The sequence below is a fragment of the Pelophylax lessonae genome (genome assembly GCF_965119305.1).
Source record: "Pelophylax lessonae genome assembly, chromosome: 8".
NCBI lineage: Eukaryota > Metazoa > Chordata > Amphibia > Anura > Ranidae > Pelophylax > Pelophylax lessonae.
Genome location: NC_138775.1, coordinates 298,807,424 through 298,824,416, shown reverse-complemented (window position 1 = coordinate 298,824,416; position 16,993 = coordinate 298,807,424). Strand labels below are relative to the sequence as shown.

At 48.5% G+C, this 16,993-nt stretch overlaps 1 protein-coding gene across 1 annotated transcript in view; it reads right to left on the bottom strand.

Annotated features, from left to right (window-relative positions):
• Positions 1–256: 256 nt before the first annotated feature.
• DMAP1 (DNA methyltransferase 1 associated protein 1) overlaps positions 257–16,993 on the bottom strand; it is a 138,103-nt gene continuing 121,366 nt past the window's right edge. Inside the window, exon 11 of the mRNA XM_082265025.1 lies at positions 257–478. Coding sequence (XP_082121151.1) covers positions 419–478 — 60 coding nt within the window. The 3' untranslated portion in view covers positions 257–418. The remainder of the gene's footprint in view (positions 479–16,993) is intronic.

The window sequence follows — 16,993 nt, the reverse complement described above, 5'->3', positions numbered from 1 at the left end:
CAAGGTGATGGTGGAAAGTTTTTGGTGTGTAGAAGCTGTTGGCCCAATGTTCAGATTCCCTCTATCTCCACCCCCGCCATTCTATTGGATGAGAACAATGATATAAAATAAAGGGGTTCCGGTACCATTCACCCACTTTCCATCCCATTCACACAGAACATTTCCAGTCGGGTAACAAAGAACGAAACTTCCTTTAATGCGTCTACCGGAAGAGTCCGGAGACTCTATTTGCAGTCCATACGGTGGGGAACACGGGGACAATTTTCGCGGCCTGTGCCTCGCTAACAGCAAACGTAAAAAATATATACACGAGTTAAAACCATGTAGAATGTCAGCGCACCCCCTCTGGCACGGCCCGCCAGGCGGAGAGACGCTGGAGCCGCACCAAACTTTCTCGCTGGCCATCTTGCCAAGTCCCTCAAGGCTTCTTCATCTTCTTCACCGAGGAGGAGCTGGACGCCGATTCCCGGCGCTTTCGCTGTGTGCGGGAAAACAAAGATCAGCGTTATCATGGAGGAAAAATGAAAATGAATAAACAGATTCAACATTCACATTTTATCCAATCGTAAACCTTGGACTTTATATATCAAAACACAATATCTCGCCCTGGACCACCTAAAAGGGGACAACTGTCTGCATGAATACATTCCTAAAATCTCTTTTATAAAAAGCAAAAGCTCCACCTTTTATTATTCTCTATGCCTAGGATGAGACGATGTCATCGATCTGCTGCAGGCAGGAGGAAGAATTTCCTCAGTCTCCCCTCCCCAAGCGACTTTGCCCAGGCTAAGATGAGGTCATTAATCTGCTGCAGGCAGAAGGAAGTATTTCATCAGTCTCCCCTCCCGCAATGACTTCGCCTAGGCAGGGAATGTCATCTGCTGCATGCAGGAGGAAGCATTTCCACAGTCTCCCTTCCCCCAGTGACTTTGCCCAAGCTGAGAATGTCATCAATCTGATGCAGGCAGGAGGAAGCATTTCCTCACTCTCCCCTCACCAAGTGACTTTGCCTAGGCTGAGACAATGCCATCACTCTGATGCAGACTGGAGGAAGCATTTTCTCAGTCGCCCCTCACCAAGTGACTTTGCCTAGGCTGAGAAATTGTCATCACTCTGATGGAGGAAGCATTTCCTCAGTCTCCCCTCACCAAGTGCAGGACTGTATACTGCAGAGCCTGGAAATGACCTTTAGGCACTGGATTCGTCTTTTAGGTTCTTGCCAATAAGTATTAAAATCCCAGATCCTCTTAAATGGATTATGGGCAAAAAAAATAAGATAGACTTTTTCTCAGTGGAGCAGGACACTAGCAAAAAATTGAGGCATGCTGGGAGTAGGAGGAGTTATCTGGGCTGGTCAACAGATTTCTTGTTGGCCAGTGCATGATCCTCCTGTAGGAGGCAGTATGACTTCCTCTGAATGTAATGGGCGAAAAAGAAACACTTGTGTAGTCTCATCTTGCTTCTCTTGGATCTTCTGCGTCCCGGTAATCGGAAAGACTTCCACATCTTACCAGGATGGAATCTATCTCAGCTGTTCTGCTCTCAGTGGAGCAGGACACTAGCAAAAAACGGAGGCATGCTGGGAGTAGGAGGAGTTATCTGGACTGGTCAACAGATTTCTTGTTGGCCAGTGCATGATCCTCCTGTAGGTGGCAGTATGACTCGACAGTATATGACTTTCTCTGAATATAATGGGTGAAAAAGAAACACTTGTGTAGTCTCATCTTGCTTCTTTTGGATCTTCTGCGTCCCGGTAATCGGAAAGACTTCCACATCTTACCAGGATGGAATCTATCTCAGCAGTTCTTCATACGTCACTCCGCTCCACATTTCCAGAACAGTCTGGAAACTTCTCTCCGGCCTCTGTACAAACCAAGCTGCTTGTATGTGACATGAGGAGGTGACGGGCGGAATTACCCTCCGAAATCTCCATTCTTCATCCACTCATTAACCGGATAATACGAAGAAATTAAAGAAATTAGCGTTCCTCCGTGCCTTTCCACATATTCATACTCTGAGAATATCAGATTCATTTTTCATAGGTGTCAGCTGATCAAATTTATCTCCCGGCTTGGAGTTTTGCATGAACCCCCCTCGGCTAAATGAGGAGACGTCTGACATCCCCCATACAGGGAGCCTGCTGCAGGGAATCGGCCTATTACCCGACATTAACCGGTTCCCCCTCTGCTCCGGCCTGGATGGGAAATGACGGAGTAATTAAAATTTGTGAAGTTGAGTTTATGGATTCTCATTAAAAAAAAAAAAACACGGACACAGCGCCTCCTGCTGGCCACTATCTGGGGGGGAATCACGGGCCTGGCTTCAATGTCACAGTTCAGTAACCTGCAAGGGATTATTTTTGACCCATTACCTGTCTAATTAATGTCTTTCCAGTGAAATTCTGGGAATTGTGACTCCGGCGCGGTCAGAGGTTGTGCGGTTACTTGGCAGATCTTTGTAGCGCGTCGGTAATGCAACCCCGCGTTCCTGCATACCACAATGCATTCCATCTATATATTATACATTCAGAGTTTTTAAGGTTTTTTTTTTTTTTTTCAAACATTCCGACTCCATCTGGAAATGAAAGATTTGTGACTGATCTTAACAATGTAACTCGTCGGTTTGAAATGGTCTCAGGGAAGAAAAAAAAAACACAGAGCCAGCGGGGGAGCCGACGGAGGCAGCTTAAAAGTCGTCTAATTCTGACTCGCAAACGCCGACTTCATAGACCCGGGTCTTTTTCTTGTGCCCATTAGTGGGCTGACTTCTGAGAGCGGGAACAAAGGCCTGCGGTGTGAGGCATTCTGGGACAGGCAACTCATTAGGGACGGATGACTGGAGTACGAGTTTAGGGAATCAAACGGCGGTCTAATCTAGAGTAGCTGGACGAAGTTCGACATGGAACTAATTTGCTCGGAGATGGGCTTTGTCTCTGCAAGACCTTCCGTCTCCCTGGAGGGGTCACCGCGGCTCAGGGGGATCCAGAAGAGAGGTAGAAGAGGGGACAGAGCTGACGCGTTACCCCCACTCTCTGCAAAGCATTGTGGGAGGAAGACGCACAACACAAAGATCGCTCCTTGTTGTAACAAGGAGATCGCCTATAATCCCTTAATTACCAACACGGGGCGAACACGCTGATTAATAGGGATTCCGGCTGTGTTTTATTCCAGCCGCCGACCGACACCTCATCGCTCAACGGGAGAGCACATCAACTATACGGCAGCTTAAAGGGCAATTCTAGCCAAACGGCTAAAAACACACATAAAGAGGCCGTTTTATCGGGCTGAAAGATACGCACAGACTTGTGGTCACCCATCCCCCGCTGCAAAACAAAAGGAGGGTGACAACACACTGCAGAAACTGCGATTGCACAGATTTTGTGCCACCACCCGGCCTCTTCGTAGTGAACCTCACCCAATTGGAGATGCCTACTCTGACCCTCCTGCCTTTTCGTAGTGAACCTCACCCAATTGGTGATGCCTACTCTGACCCTTCTGCCTCCTCCTAGTGAACCCCACCCCAATGGTAATCCCTGCTGTGACCCTCCTGCCTCCTACTGGTGAACCTCACCCCATTGGTGATGCCTGTCCTGACTCTTCTGCCCTTGTAGTGAACCTCACTCCACTGGTAATCCCTGCTCTGACACGCCTGCCTTCTCGTAGTGAACCTCACCCAATGGTAATCCCTGCTGTGACCCTCCTCCTGCCTTCTCGTAGTGAACCTCACCTAATGATAATCCCTGCTGTGACCCTCTTTTCTCCTCATAGTGAACCTCACCCCATTGGTGATGCCTGCTCTTGTAGTGAACCTCACTCCACTGGTAATCCCTGCTCTGACATGCCTGCCTTCTCGTAGTGAACCTCACCCAATGGTAATCCCTGCTGTGACCCTCTTTTCTCCTCATAGTGAACCTCACCCCATTGGTGATGCCTGCTCTTGTAGGGAACCTCATTCCACTGGTGATGCCTACTCTGACCCTCCTGCCTCCTTGTAGTGAACCTCACCCCAATGGTAATCCCTGCTGTGACCCTCCTGCCTCCTATGAGTGGACCTCACCCCATTGGTGATGCCTGCCCTGACCCTTCTGCTCGTGTACTGAACCTTACTCCACTGGTGATGCCTGCTCTGACCCTCCTGCCTTCTCGTAGTGAACCTCACCCAATGGTAATCCCTGCCGTGACCCTCCTGCCTCGTCGTAGTGAACATCACTCCATTGGTGATGCCTGCCCGTGTAGTGAACCTCACTCCACTGGTGATGCCTGCTCTGACCCTCCTGCCTTCTCGTAGTGAACCTCACCCAAAGGTAATCCCTGCTGTGACCCTCCTACCTCCTCGTAGAGAATCTCACTTCATTGGTGATGACTGCTCTGACCCCCCCTGCCTCCTCCTACTGAACCTCACCCCATTGGTGAAGCCTGCTCTGACCCCCCCCCCCGCCTCCTCCAAGTGAACCCCACCCCATTTGTGATGCCTGCTTTGACCCTCCAGTAAACTCACCTATATACCCTAATCCTTAGAAGAGTACAAGGGAAAATAATTATTTGATCCCCTGCAGATTTTAGAAGTTTGCCCACACACAAAGAAATTAAGGGTCTATAATTTTTATCATAGGTGTATTTTATATGATAGAGACAGAATATCAACCAAAAATCCAGGAAAAACGCATGATACAAATGTTATAAATTGAGTTGCAGTTCAGTGAGTCCACAGAATCTCTTTCTTCCATTCAAACCTCACCATCATGGACAAGACCAAAGAGCTTTCAAAGGAGCTCAGGGACGAAATTGTAGACCTGCACAAGGCTGGAATAGGCTACAAGATCATCAGCAAGTATCTTGGTGAAAAGGAGACAACTGTTGGAGCGATTATTCGCAAATGGAAGGTATACAAAAATACCCTTCAATCACCCTTGATTTGGAGCTCCATGCTAAATTTTGCCTCATGGGGTATGGGTGATCATGAGAAAAGTGAGGGATCAGCCCAGAACTATTGATGATCTCAAGGCAGTAGGGACCACAGTCACCAAACCACTGGTAACATAATATGTCGCAATGGATTAAAATCCTGCATCACCTGCAAGGTCCCCCTCCTCAATGAACATCTAAAGGATTCATAGAAGGATTGAGAGAAAGTGCTGTGGTCACATGAGACCAAAATTGAGCTCTTTGGCATTAACGCAACTCGCCTTGGTTAGCGGAAGAAAAATGCTGACTATGACCCTAAGAACACCATCCCTACAGTAAAGCACGGAGGTGGAAACTTTATGCTTTGGGGCTTTTTCTCTCCTAAATGTACAGGCCAACTTTGCCCCATTGGAGGGAGACATGTATTGTAAACCATCTTCCCTCAGCCAGAACACTGAAGATGGGTCTTCCAGCATGACAATGACCCAAAACTTACTGCCAAGGCAACAAAGGAGTGGTTTAACCACTTGCCGACCGCTCACTGAGCTGGTACTACGGCAAAGTGGTTCGATGTCGTCCAGCGACGTAGACCTACGTCGCTGGACTCCTCCCCTTGTGGGCGGCGCGCGCGCGCCGCCGGAGGCTCGCTCCCGCTGTATTCAGTCACAGCGGGAGTCGGGCCAGGGGAGGAGCAGCGGTGATCACCGCCACTCTTCCCTGATCGTCGGGGACCAAGTGTGGAGATCCGCCCGCTTGCGGATCTCTTAAGTGACAAACCGTGACAGATTGCAGGATTCAGCATAGCTGAACCTGCGATCTGTCCCTGTGTCACACAGTCCCCTCCCCCCACACACGTTAGTAAGCACTAGGCATACATTTAACCCACTGATCACCAATAAAAGTTAACCCCTTCCCTGCCAGTGTCATCTTTACAGTAACAGTGCATATGTATAGCACTGATTACTGTAGTAATGTCACTGGTACCCCCCAAAAGTGTCAAAAATGTCAGTCAAGGGTCCGATCTGTCCGCCGCAATGTCGCAGTCCCGCAAAAAAAAAAAAAAAAAAAAAAAATCGCAGATCGCCTCCATTACTAGTTAAAAACAATAAAAATGACATAAATTTCCCGTAGATAGTAGCTGCGATAACTTTTGCGCAAACCAATCAAAATACGCTTATTGCGATTTTTTTTTACAAAAAATATGTAGCAGAAAACAAATTGGCCTAAAATGTTAAAAAATTTTGATTTTTACATTTTTTTTGGGGAATTTCATATAAAAAAAATTAGAAAAATAGTTATTTTTTCAAAATTGGCGCTCTTTTTTTGTATATAGCGCAAAAAGTAAAAATCGCACAGGTGATCAAATACCACCAAAAGAAAGCTCTATTTGTGGGGAAAAAAGGACGTAAATTTTGTTTGGGTACAGCGTCGCACGACCGTGCAATTGTCCGTTAAAATAACGCAGTGCCGAATCGCAAAATATAGCCTGGTCAGGAATGGGGTAAAATCTTCTGGGCTTAAAGCGGTTAAAAATACGCTCATTGAGAATTTTTTAGTCAAAGACCTGTAGCTAAATACATTTTGGCCTAAATATATGACAAAAATTGAATATATTGGAAATATTTTAACTGTCAAAGTAGAAAAATATTATGTTTTCAAAATTGTCGCATTTTTTTATTAATATCGCAAAAAATGAAAAGCGCAGAGGTGATCAAATACCACCAAAAGAAAGCTCTGTTTGTGGGAAAAAAAGGACGTAAATTTTGTTTGGGTACGGTGTTGCACGACCGCGCAATTGTCAGTTAAAGTCGCACAGTGCCGAATCGCAAAAAGTGGCCTGGATGTAAAGCAGGAAAATCCTCCGGTGGTAAAGTGGTTAAGAAGAAGCACATTAAGATCATGGAGTGGCCTAGCCAGTCTCCAGACCTTAATCCCATAGAAAATGTATGGAGGAGCTGAAACTTCGAGTTGCCAAGAGACAGCCAAGAAACCTTAAGGATTTAGAGAAGATCTGTAAAGAAGAGTGGACCAAAATCCCTCCTGAGATGTGTGCAAACCTGGTCACCAACTACAAGAAACGTCTGACCTCTGTGCTTCCATCTACAAGAAACGTCTGACCTCTGTGCTTCCATCTACAAGAAACGTCTGACCTCTGTGCTTCCCAACAAGGGTTTCTCCACCAACTACTAAGGGGATCAAATACTTATTTTCCTCACTGACCTGCAACTCCATTTATAACATTTGTATCATGTGTTTTTTCTGGATTTTTGGTTGATATTCCGTCTCTATCATATAAAATACACCTATGATAAAAATTATACACCCGTCATTTCTTTGTAAGTGGGCAAACATAAGTTTCAGGGGATGAAATAATTATTTTCCCCACTGTATAAAAGGACACATCTGCCCCCCTATTTTTTTTTTTTTACGTTATCTGAACCTTTAGATAGGGTCGGGGTAATTCAACTGCTGCTGAATCAAAGAAAAGTGGCAACCGATCGCACACAGGATGGCGACTCACTGTGCCCAAAACTAAGCCAGACGCGTTTCACCCCCTAGTGGGCTTATCCACCAACTGCCTCAACGATTAAGCCCACTAGGGGGCGAAACATATCTGAGGAACCTCTCCACGTTGGGGTGCCAATAGGAATTTGAGCAGAAGGGGGAGTCAGTGGCAAGTTCATTGTACCCTTAAAAAACCACCTTCGTGTCTCCTTTCCAATTGACGCTAATGCATTTGTGGCCTACGTGTCAAAATTGTGCCCAGCACTTTATGCTGTGGCCAAAGGATGTCTACCCCTTTTACGCTTTCTGCATATTTCTATTGGCCAATGAGACAGCTCATCATGCGCCAATAGGAATTTATAGGGAAGGGAGAGGGCAGGGGATGCAGGAGGTAGCGGTAAGCCCATTGCACTTTTGAAGACCACCAAAATCTACCTTAATTTCTCCTCATCAATTGATGCCAATGTGCAGCAAAATTTTGCTCAGCTCTATCAGCTTCTGCATATTTCTATTTGCCAGTGAGGCAGCTCATCATGTTGGGGTGCCTCTAGGAATTTGGTGGGGAAAGGGGGGAGTTAGCAGTAGGTTAACAACACTCTTCCAAAACACCAAAAACCACCTTCGTTTCTCCTTCACAAATGAAGACGCGTTTTGCCAAATTGATGCAAATGTCAAAAACTTTGCCCAGGACTTTCTGCTAAGGCCAAGGAATGGCCACCTCTTTATGCTTGCTGTATTTTCTATTGGACAGTGAGGTAGCCTGTCATGATGGCATGCCAAAAGGTAATTTTAGGGAGGGGAGGGGATGCAGGAGGTAGCGGTAAGCCCATTGCACTTTTGAAGACCACCAAAATCCACCTTAATTTCTCCTCATCAATTGACGCCAATGTGCATCAAAATTTTGCTCAGCTCTATCTGCTTCTGCATATTTCTTTTTTTTTTTTTTTTTTTTTTTTTTTCAAAATTCTTTATTAGAAAGAAAACATAAAGGCATACCACATATCAACAGCAAGTACAATCAACTGTCGAGTATAGCGAGCAAATAATAAAGTAAGAACAATACAAACAGCACATTTCAAAGTGTACCAACATAGCACTAGTTCGTCTAAAGAGCTCATCTGAGACAAAATGTAAACCCTCCATGAAACCCACGGCCTTAGCCCTCTAGAGCTGAATATCGAACAAATAAATTCGCAGGGCACCTTAAGGCAGACCCCCCCGCCCCACCGGCATCTATCTCATGGCCGGCTACCGGGGAAGGGAGGCCCCCCCCAGGCGCCCCGGAATATCGCGGCAGGCTCCAGAGGGCTCACTGGTGGTACCTCCCCCAAAGGGGTGCCGCACCGCGCCACTCCCGGGAACCAACCGATCCACCGTGCAGAAAATCAACACTACATCAGCCAATACCCAGGAGCGGCAAAGAGGGAGAAAAACCTATAGACGGTATGCCTAGAGCCAAGAAAGAGAAGAAAAAGCTATGGAGAATAAACAAAGAGAAAAGAGAAGGGGGAAGGAGACCAGAGCGAGAAAGGAAGGGGTCAGGAAAGATCCAAAGAGGGGGGTGGGGGGAAGGCCGGCCGACCCTCGCCCAGCGACCACTAGTGGGTAATCAACTCCGTGTATTCCGAAGTGTATTTAAATTCGTGCCAGTAAAACCAGCGTTTCAGGAACTTTTCTCGTGTACCGTGCGCAGTGGCTACTAGATCTTCCATATCGTTGAGACAAGAAACCTTGCGGAGCCACATAGCTACCGTAGGAGGCTGCGTCTGCTTCCAGAGCGGGGGGATGCAGCTTTTAGCCGCCGTGAACAGAAGTGGCAGAATCGACTTCCGATAGGACGCTCTCGGATATTCATGATGATGAAGGAGGAAGAGGGCTGGGTCCAGGGTGAGGGAATGGTCCGTAAATTTCTGGGCAATGCGTAGGACCTCCTTCCAGAAGGGTTGTAAACATGGGCACGACCAGAAAACGTGTAGGTAGGTGCCCACCTCCTCCCCACATCGCCAACAAACCTCGGGGCAGGTCGGAAACATGCGATGAAGCCTGGCTGGGGTATAGTGCCAGCGGGTTAAACACTTATAGCCTACCTCCTGATACCGCGAGCAACGGGAGGTTTTGTACGTGAAAAATAATATCCTCTCAACCTGATGGTCCGTAAAAGATACATTCAGGTCCCTTTCCCATTTGGCAATAAATGGGGGACGAAAAGCTTCGTCCGGCGAGGCCAGGGCCCGGTAAACCAGAGAGACCGTGTGGCGAAGGGGGGAGGTGTCAGAACACAAATCCTCAAAGTACGTGAGCCGTCTTGAAAACAGAGACGCTGAAGGAAGAGCTTGTAGAAAATGAGCCAGCTGGACTCGTTGCCAAAAAGACAGGGAGGTAAAGGGCGCAGTGCAGTTCATGTAAGACCGTGAAACCCAAGTCCCAGCCCTCACAAAGTGCCGAGCCTGATGGACCCCAGCGGTCTTCAAAGTCCTAAAACCGGGCTGATCCACCCCAGGCCCGAAGTCCGGGTTATCAAACACCGGGAGGAGAGGCGAGGGAAAGGACGCCAACTGGCCATCGTGGCAAAGACGCCTTCCCACCGCCAGCGTGGCACCTACAGTCGGATGGGCATCTAATTCCCTAGGCACCGGGTTAGGGCTCCAAAGGGCGGACTCCAGGGGAGACTCGACGGACAAACGTTCAAGGCGGACCCATTGCTTCAAGGGACCATGGCGGTACCAGTCGACAATGCGAGCGAGATGACACGCCTCATAGTAGAGGATCGCGTCGGGCATCGCCATTCCCCCACTCAGTTTAGGCATCCGGAGCACCCGCAGCGCCAAGCGGGGGGAACCCCTACGCCACAGGAACTCCCGAAACACCCTATTCACCCTCTTGAGGAAGGAGGACGGGACCCTGATGGGCAGCGCCTGAAGCACATATAAGAGGCGGGGCATGATGTTCATCTTTATAATATTGCAGCGCCCAAACCAGGAAAAAGTCCCATGGCTCCACACCTCCAGATCCTGCTTGATGCGAGTCAGAAGAGGCGGGAAATTACAGTCGAAGACTCTCTCCGGGCAACTCGGGAGAGATATCCCCAGGTACTTGATGTGAGACAGGCCCCATTTAAAGGAAAAGTCAGCTCTAAGGAGAGTTGACAAAGAAGCCGGCAGACCCACCGCTAGCGCCTCAGACTTAGAGTAGTTGATTTTATAAAACGACAGCGACTCATAAACCCGAAATTCCCGCAGGAGGTTCGGAAGGGAAGTGAGAGGACGTGTCAGGAAGAAAAGTAGATCGTCCGCGTACGCCGCCACTTTAGGCGACTCACTGGCACTCAACGACAATCCGGCCACATCCGCATTAGCCCTCACCGTCCTCAAAAAAGGCTCTAGAGCGAGAACAAAAATCAACGGGGAGAGTGGACACCCCTGTCGAGTGCCATTCGCAATGTCGAGGGAGTTCGAGAGAGACCCGTTGACCTTCACCCTAGCCGAAGGCCTGGAGTAGATGGCCCTGATCCAGGACAACTGGCGCGTCCCCAGGCCCACATGCTCCATGGTAGCCAGGAGAAAGTCCCAATTCACCCGGTCGAACGCCTTTTCGGCATCCGTCGACAGGACCAGCATTGGGATTCGGCGGCTATTCGCATAATGGATGAGGTCAATCGCCTTGGCGGTATTGTCCCGGGCCTCCCGGGCAGTAACAAAACCCACTTGATCATCGTGGATCAAACTTGGGAGCAGGGGAGCCAGTCTAGAAGCCAGGATTTTGGTGAAGAGTTTCAGGTCGATATTTAAGAGAGAAATCGGCCTGTAGCTCGCACACAGCAGTGGATCCTTACCCTCCTTGGCTAGGACAGTTATATGGGCGCGCAATGAGTCAACCGGAAGGGCCGCCGACTCACCCGCCGCATTGTATGCGGATAGGAAGTGAGGCGAAAGGATCTCCTCAAAGCACTTGTAATACGCAAGGGTGTATCCATCCGGACCAGGTGCCTTCCCCGGTTGCATTCCCCCCAGGGCTGCAGTGAGTTCCCCAGGGCGCAGAGGCGCGTCCAACTCCTCCACATCTTCCGGAGAAAGGGTGGGGAGGCCGGAGGCCGATAGATACGACCTAATCTCCTGGAGCCTGGCAGCGCGCGATGACGGCGAGGGGTCAGAAGGCAGATTGTACAGGGAGGAATAGTACAGGCGGAAAGCCTCAGCTATGTCCGTCGTCGAGTGAACCCTCCGGCCCGCTGAGTCGGAGACCTCCGGGATAAATGCCCTAGACCTCTGTTGACGCAATGCCCTTGCCAGCAATTTCCCACATTTGTCCCCGTGCTCGTAGAAAGCACGGCGACATTTAGCCAGGGCGGCCTTGGCCTGGAAGAGGACCAGATCACGGAGCTGATCCCGAAGAACAGTGAGCTCCTGAAGAGCAGCAACGGCCTGAGACCGCTTGTGAGCCATCTCTAATTTGCCAATTTTCGCCAGGAGGTCAGACATTTGGGCACTCCTCTCCCTCTTCCTCCGCGACCCGAGCTTGATCAGGACCCCTCGCATATAACTCTTGTGAGCTTCCCAGACCATCATGGGCGAACTGTCTGTGGTGGCATTGGAGGCGAAGAAGTTCCTCAATTCAGCACCAAGTTCCCCCAGAATAGCAGGGTCCTGGAGAAGGGTGTCGTTAAGCCTCCACTGCCATTGTGACAACTCAGGGGAGCGAAGGTCTAGGTCGAGGAGAACGGGAGCGTGGTCCGAAATAGCAATAGAGCCAATTGAGGCAGCGGAGACCCTGGGAAGCTAGGACTGCGGTACCAAAAAAAAGTCGATACGCGAATATGAGTCGTGTGGGGGGGAGAAGAAAGTATAGTCCCTATCCCCGGGATGGAGAACGCGCCACGGATCAACCAAGCGAAAGGCATGAATCAACTGCTTGAAGCGACGTAGAGCAGCATAGGATAGCTGGGAGGAACCCCTTCTGCATATTTCTATTGGTCAGTAAGGCAGCTTATGTTGGGTTCCTCTAGGAATTTCGGGGGAAGGGGGAGGGGAGTTAGCAGTAGGTTAACTGCACTCTTCCAAAAAAACCACCTTCGTTTCTCCTTCACAATTGAAGACGCGTTTTGCCAAATTGATGCAAATGTAAAAACTTTGCCCAGGACTTTCTGCTAATGCCAAGGAATGGCCACCCCTTTATGCTTGCTGTATTTTCTATTGGACAGTGAGGTTGCCTGTCATGATGGGATGCCATTAGGTAATTTTAGGGAGGGGGTGCAGGAGGTAGCGGTAAGCACATTGTGCCCTCAACCACCACCTTGATTTCTCTTTCCCAATCGATGCATTTGGCTGAAATGCCAAAAATGCACCCAGCACTTCAGACAAGGACAAAGCTTGCCCACCCTTTACCTGCTGTGTATTTCTATTGACCACGGAGGCAGGCCGTCACTGTGGGGCAACTTTAGGAATGTAAAGGGGGAACACTTAACCCCCCCCCCCCTTTAGCATTTGGCTGAAGTGGCAAAAGCTTTGCAGAAATTTTAGTAAAACGAAAACTCCAAATTTCACTCATCCCAACCCAGAAGTCCTTACTAACTATAGACACCGAGGTGAGCCAGGCGAGGAAAACTGAGGTGAGCCAGGCGAGGAAATTCACTATAGACACTGAGGTGAGCCAGGCGAGGAAATTCACTATAGACACCGAGATGAGCCAGGCAAGGAAAACTGAGGTGAGCCAGGCGAGGAAATTCACTATAGACACTGAGGTGAGCCAGGCGAGGAAAACTGAGGTGAGCCAGGCGAGGAAATTCACTATAGACACTGAGGTGAGCCAGGCGAGGAAATTCACTATAGACACCGAGATGAGCCAGGCAAGGAAAACTGAGGTGAGCCAGGCGAGGAAATTCACTATAGACACTGAGGTGAGCCAGGCGAGGAAAACTGAGGTGAGCCAGGCGAGGAAATTCACTATAGACACCGAGATGAGCCAGGCAAGGAAAACTGAGGTGAGCCAGGCGAGGAAATTCACTATAGACACTGAGGTGAGCCAGGCGAGGAAATTCACTACAGAGATGAGCCAGGCAAGGAAATTCACTATAGACACGGAGATGAGCCAGGCGAAGAAATTCACTATAGACACAGATGAGCCAGGCGAGGAAATTCACTATAGAGATGAGCCAGGGGAGGAAATTCACTATAGACACGGAGATGAGCCAGGCGAAGAAATTCACTATAGACACAGATGAGCCAGGCAAGGAAATTCACTATAGAGATGAGCCAGGCAAGGAAATTCACTATAGAGATGAGCCAGGTGAGGAAATTCACTATAGACACTGAGGTGGGCCAGGCGAGGAAATTCACTATAGACACTGAGGTGGGCCAGGTGAGGAAATTCACTATAGACACTGAGGTGGGCCAGGTGAGGAAATTCACTATAGACATGGGGATGAGCCAGGTGAGAAAATTCACTATAGAGATGAGCCAGGCGAGGAAATTCACTATAGAGACAGATGAGCCAGGCGAAGAAATTCACTATAGACATGGGGATGAGCCAGGGGAGGAAATTCACTATAGAGACAGATGAGCCAGGTGGGGAAATTCACTATAGAGATTATGATGAGCCAGGCGAGGAAATTCACTATAGAGATTATGATGAGCCAGGCGAGGAAATTCACTATAGAGATTATGATGAGCCAGGCGAGGAAATTCACTATAGACACTGAGATGAGCCAGGCGAGGAAATTCACTATAGACACTGAGATGAGCCAGGCAAGGAAATTCACTATAGAGATGAGCCAGGCGAGGAAATTCACTATAGAGATTATGATGAGCCAGGCGAGGAAATTCACTATAGACACTGAGATGAGCCAGGCAAGGAAATTCACTATAGAGATGAGCCAGGCAAGGAAATTCACTATAGAGATGAGCCAGGGGAGGACATTTTTCGAAACGGATCAAAATAATGTCCAATGTAAGAAATGTGAGTGGGATTCGTATCGGAAGCCCAGAGTCGGATCTCCAGCACCAACTTAACCTATGACTAATGTAGGGACAGATGAGAGGAGATAGGGGGAGGGGGGGCTCCTTCTCTGGCCCCCCTGTTTTCCCCTGCGGGTCCCCAGTCGGATTTCTCTTCCAAGGTAGTGTAAAAACGGCCACAGTGTGAATGCGCCTGACCTTTTGTCTTGGACTAATCTAATTGTGTCGTCTTTGTGTAATCAGCCAGGAAAGGTCAGCGCTGTATTTAACGGAGGGCCTCCTTTAGGTAATGAATTTGCCTTGCAGTAAATTAAGTTGATTATGCTTTTTTGAAGTATGTCAAAGCTCAGGTCAGGTTAACCATGAAGGCGCCGCGCCGCTCGATGTGCCGCCGCCGAGGACCTGAGCGCAGGTATGGCGTCTCTCCTGGGTGTCCTATGAGCCAGAATACAGAGCGGCGATATCTACAGCACACCGACATGAGATAAGAAATGAATTCTTCCATGTATTCTATTCTGTGTTCCCCTCGGGTCATATGACCGGCAAAAGCAGCTGCTAACTGTCTGGTCCATGAACACAGAAATGCAAAGAACACACAGTATCTCACAAAAGTAAGTACACCCCTCCCATTCTATCTTTTCATGTGACAACACTGAAGAAATGAGACTTTGCTACAATGTAAAGTAGTGAGTGTACAGCTTGTATAACAGTGTAAATTTGCTGTCCCCTCAAAATAACTCAACACACAGCCATTAATGTCTAAACCGCTGGCAACAAAAGTCAGTACACCCCTAAGTGACAATCTCCAAATTGGGTCCAAAGTGTCAATATTTTGTGTGGCCGCCATTATTTTCCAGCACTGCCTTAACCCTCTTGGGCATGGAGTTCACCAGAGCTTCACAGGTTGTCACTGGAGTTCTCTTCCCCTCCTCCATGATGACATCACAGAGCTGGTGGATGTTAGAGGCCTTGCGCTCCTCCACCTTCTGTTTGAGGATCCCCCACAGATGCTCAATAGGGTTTAGGTCTGGAGACATGCTTGGCCAGTCCATCACCTTTACCCTCAGCTTCTTCAGCAAGGCAGTGGTTGTCTTGGAGGTGTTTGGGGTCGTTATGTTGGAATACTGCCCTGCGGCCCAGTCTCTGAAGGGAGGGGATCATGCTCTGCTTCAGTATGTCACAGTACATGTTGGCATTCATGGTTCCCTCAATGATCTGTAGCTCCCCAGTGCCGGCAGCACTCATGCAGCGCCAGACCATGACACTCCCACCACCATGCTTGACTGTAGGAAGACACACTTGTCTTTGTACTCCTCACCTGGTTGCCCCCACACACGCCTGACACCATCTGACACCAAATAAGTTTATCTTGGTCTGTTAAACCGCTGTATGGTCTTGGCCAACGTGCTGCAGCTCAGTTTCAGGGTCTTGGCAATCTTCTTATAGCCTAGGCCATCTTTATGTAGAGCAACAATTCTTTTTTTCAGATCCTCAGAGAGTTCTTTGCCATGAGGTGCCATGTTGAACTTCCAGTGACCAGTAAGAGAGTGAGAGCGATAACACCAAATTTAACACACCTGCTCCCCATTCACACCTGAGACCTTGTAACACTAACGAGTCACATGACACCAGGGAGGGAAAATGGCTAATTGGGCCCAATTTGGACATTGTCACTTAGGGGTGTACTCACTTTTGTTGCCAGCGGTTTAGACATTAATGGCTGTGTGTTGAGTTATTTTGAGGGGACAGTAAATTTACACTGTTATACAAGCTGTACACTCACTACTTTACATTGTAGCAAAGTGTCATTTCTTCAGTGTTGTCACATGAAAAGATAAATATTTACAAAAATTACAAAAATGTGAGGGGTGTACTCACTTTTGGTGAGTGTGTATATATATATATTTCTCAAAAAAATGAAAGGAACACTCTTTAATCAGAGTATAGCATCAACTCAATTAAACTCTTGGGATATTGATCTGATCAGTTAAATAGCAGAGGGGGTTGTTAATCGGTTTCAGCTGCTTTGGTGTTAATGAATTTAACAGGTGCACTAGATGGGCAACAATGAGTCGACTTCCAAAACAGGAATGGTTTTACAGGTGGAGGCCACTGACATTTTTTTTCCCTTCTCGTCTTTTCTGAGTGTTTGTCACTAGTTTTGCATTTGGCTGGGGTCAGGGTCACTACTGGTACTATGAGGCCATACCTGGACCCTATAGAGGGGGTCAGTGTCACTACTGGTAGTATGAGGCCATACCTGGACCCTATAGAGGGGGTCAGTGTCACTGCTGGTAGTATGAGGCCATACCTGGACCCTATAGAGGGGGTCAGTGTCACTACTGGTAGCATGAGGCCATACCTGGACCCTATAGAGGGGGTCAGTGTCACTACTGGTAGCATGAGGCCATATCTGGACCCTATAGAGGGGGGTCAGTGTCACTACTGGTAGTATGAGGCCATACCTGGACCCTATAGAGGGGGGTCAGGGTCACTACTGGTAGTATGAGGCCATACCTGGACCCTATAGAGGGGGTCAGTGTCACTACTGGTAGCATGAGGCCATACCTGGACCCTATAGAGGGGGGTCAGTGTCACTACTGGTAGCATGAGGCCATACCTGGACCCTATAGA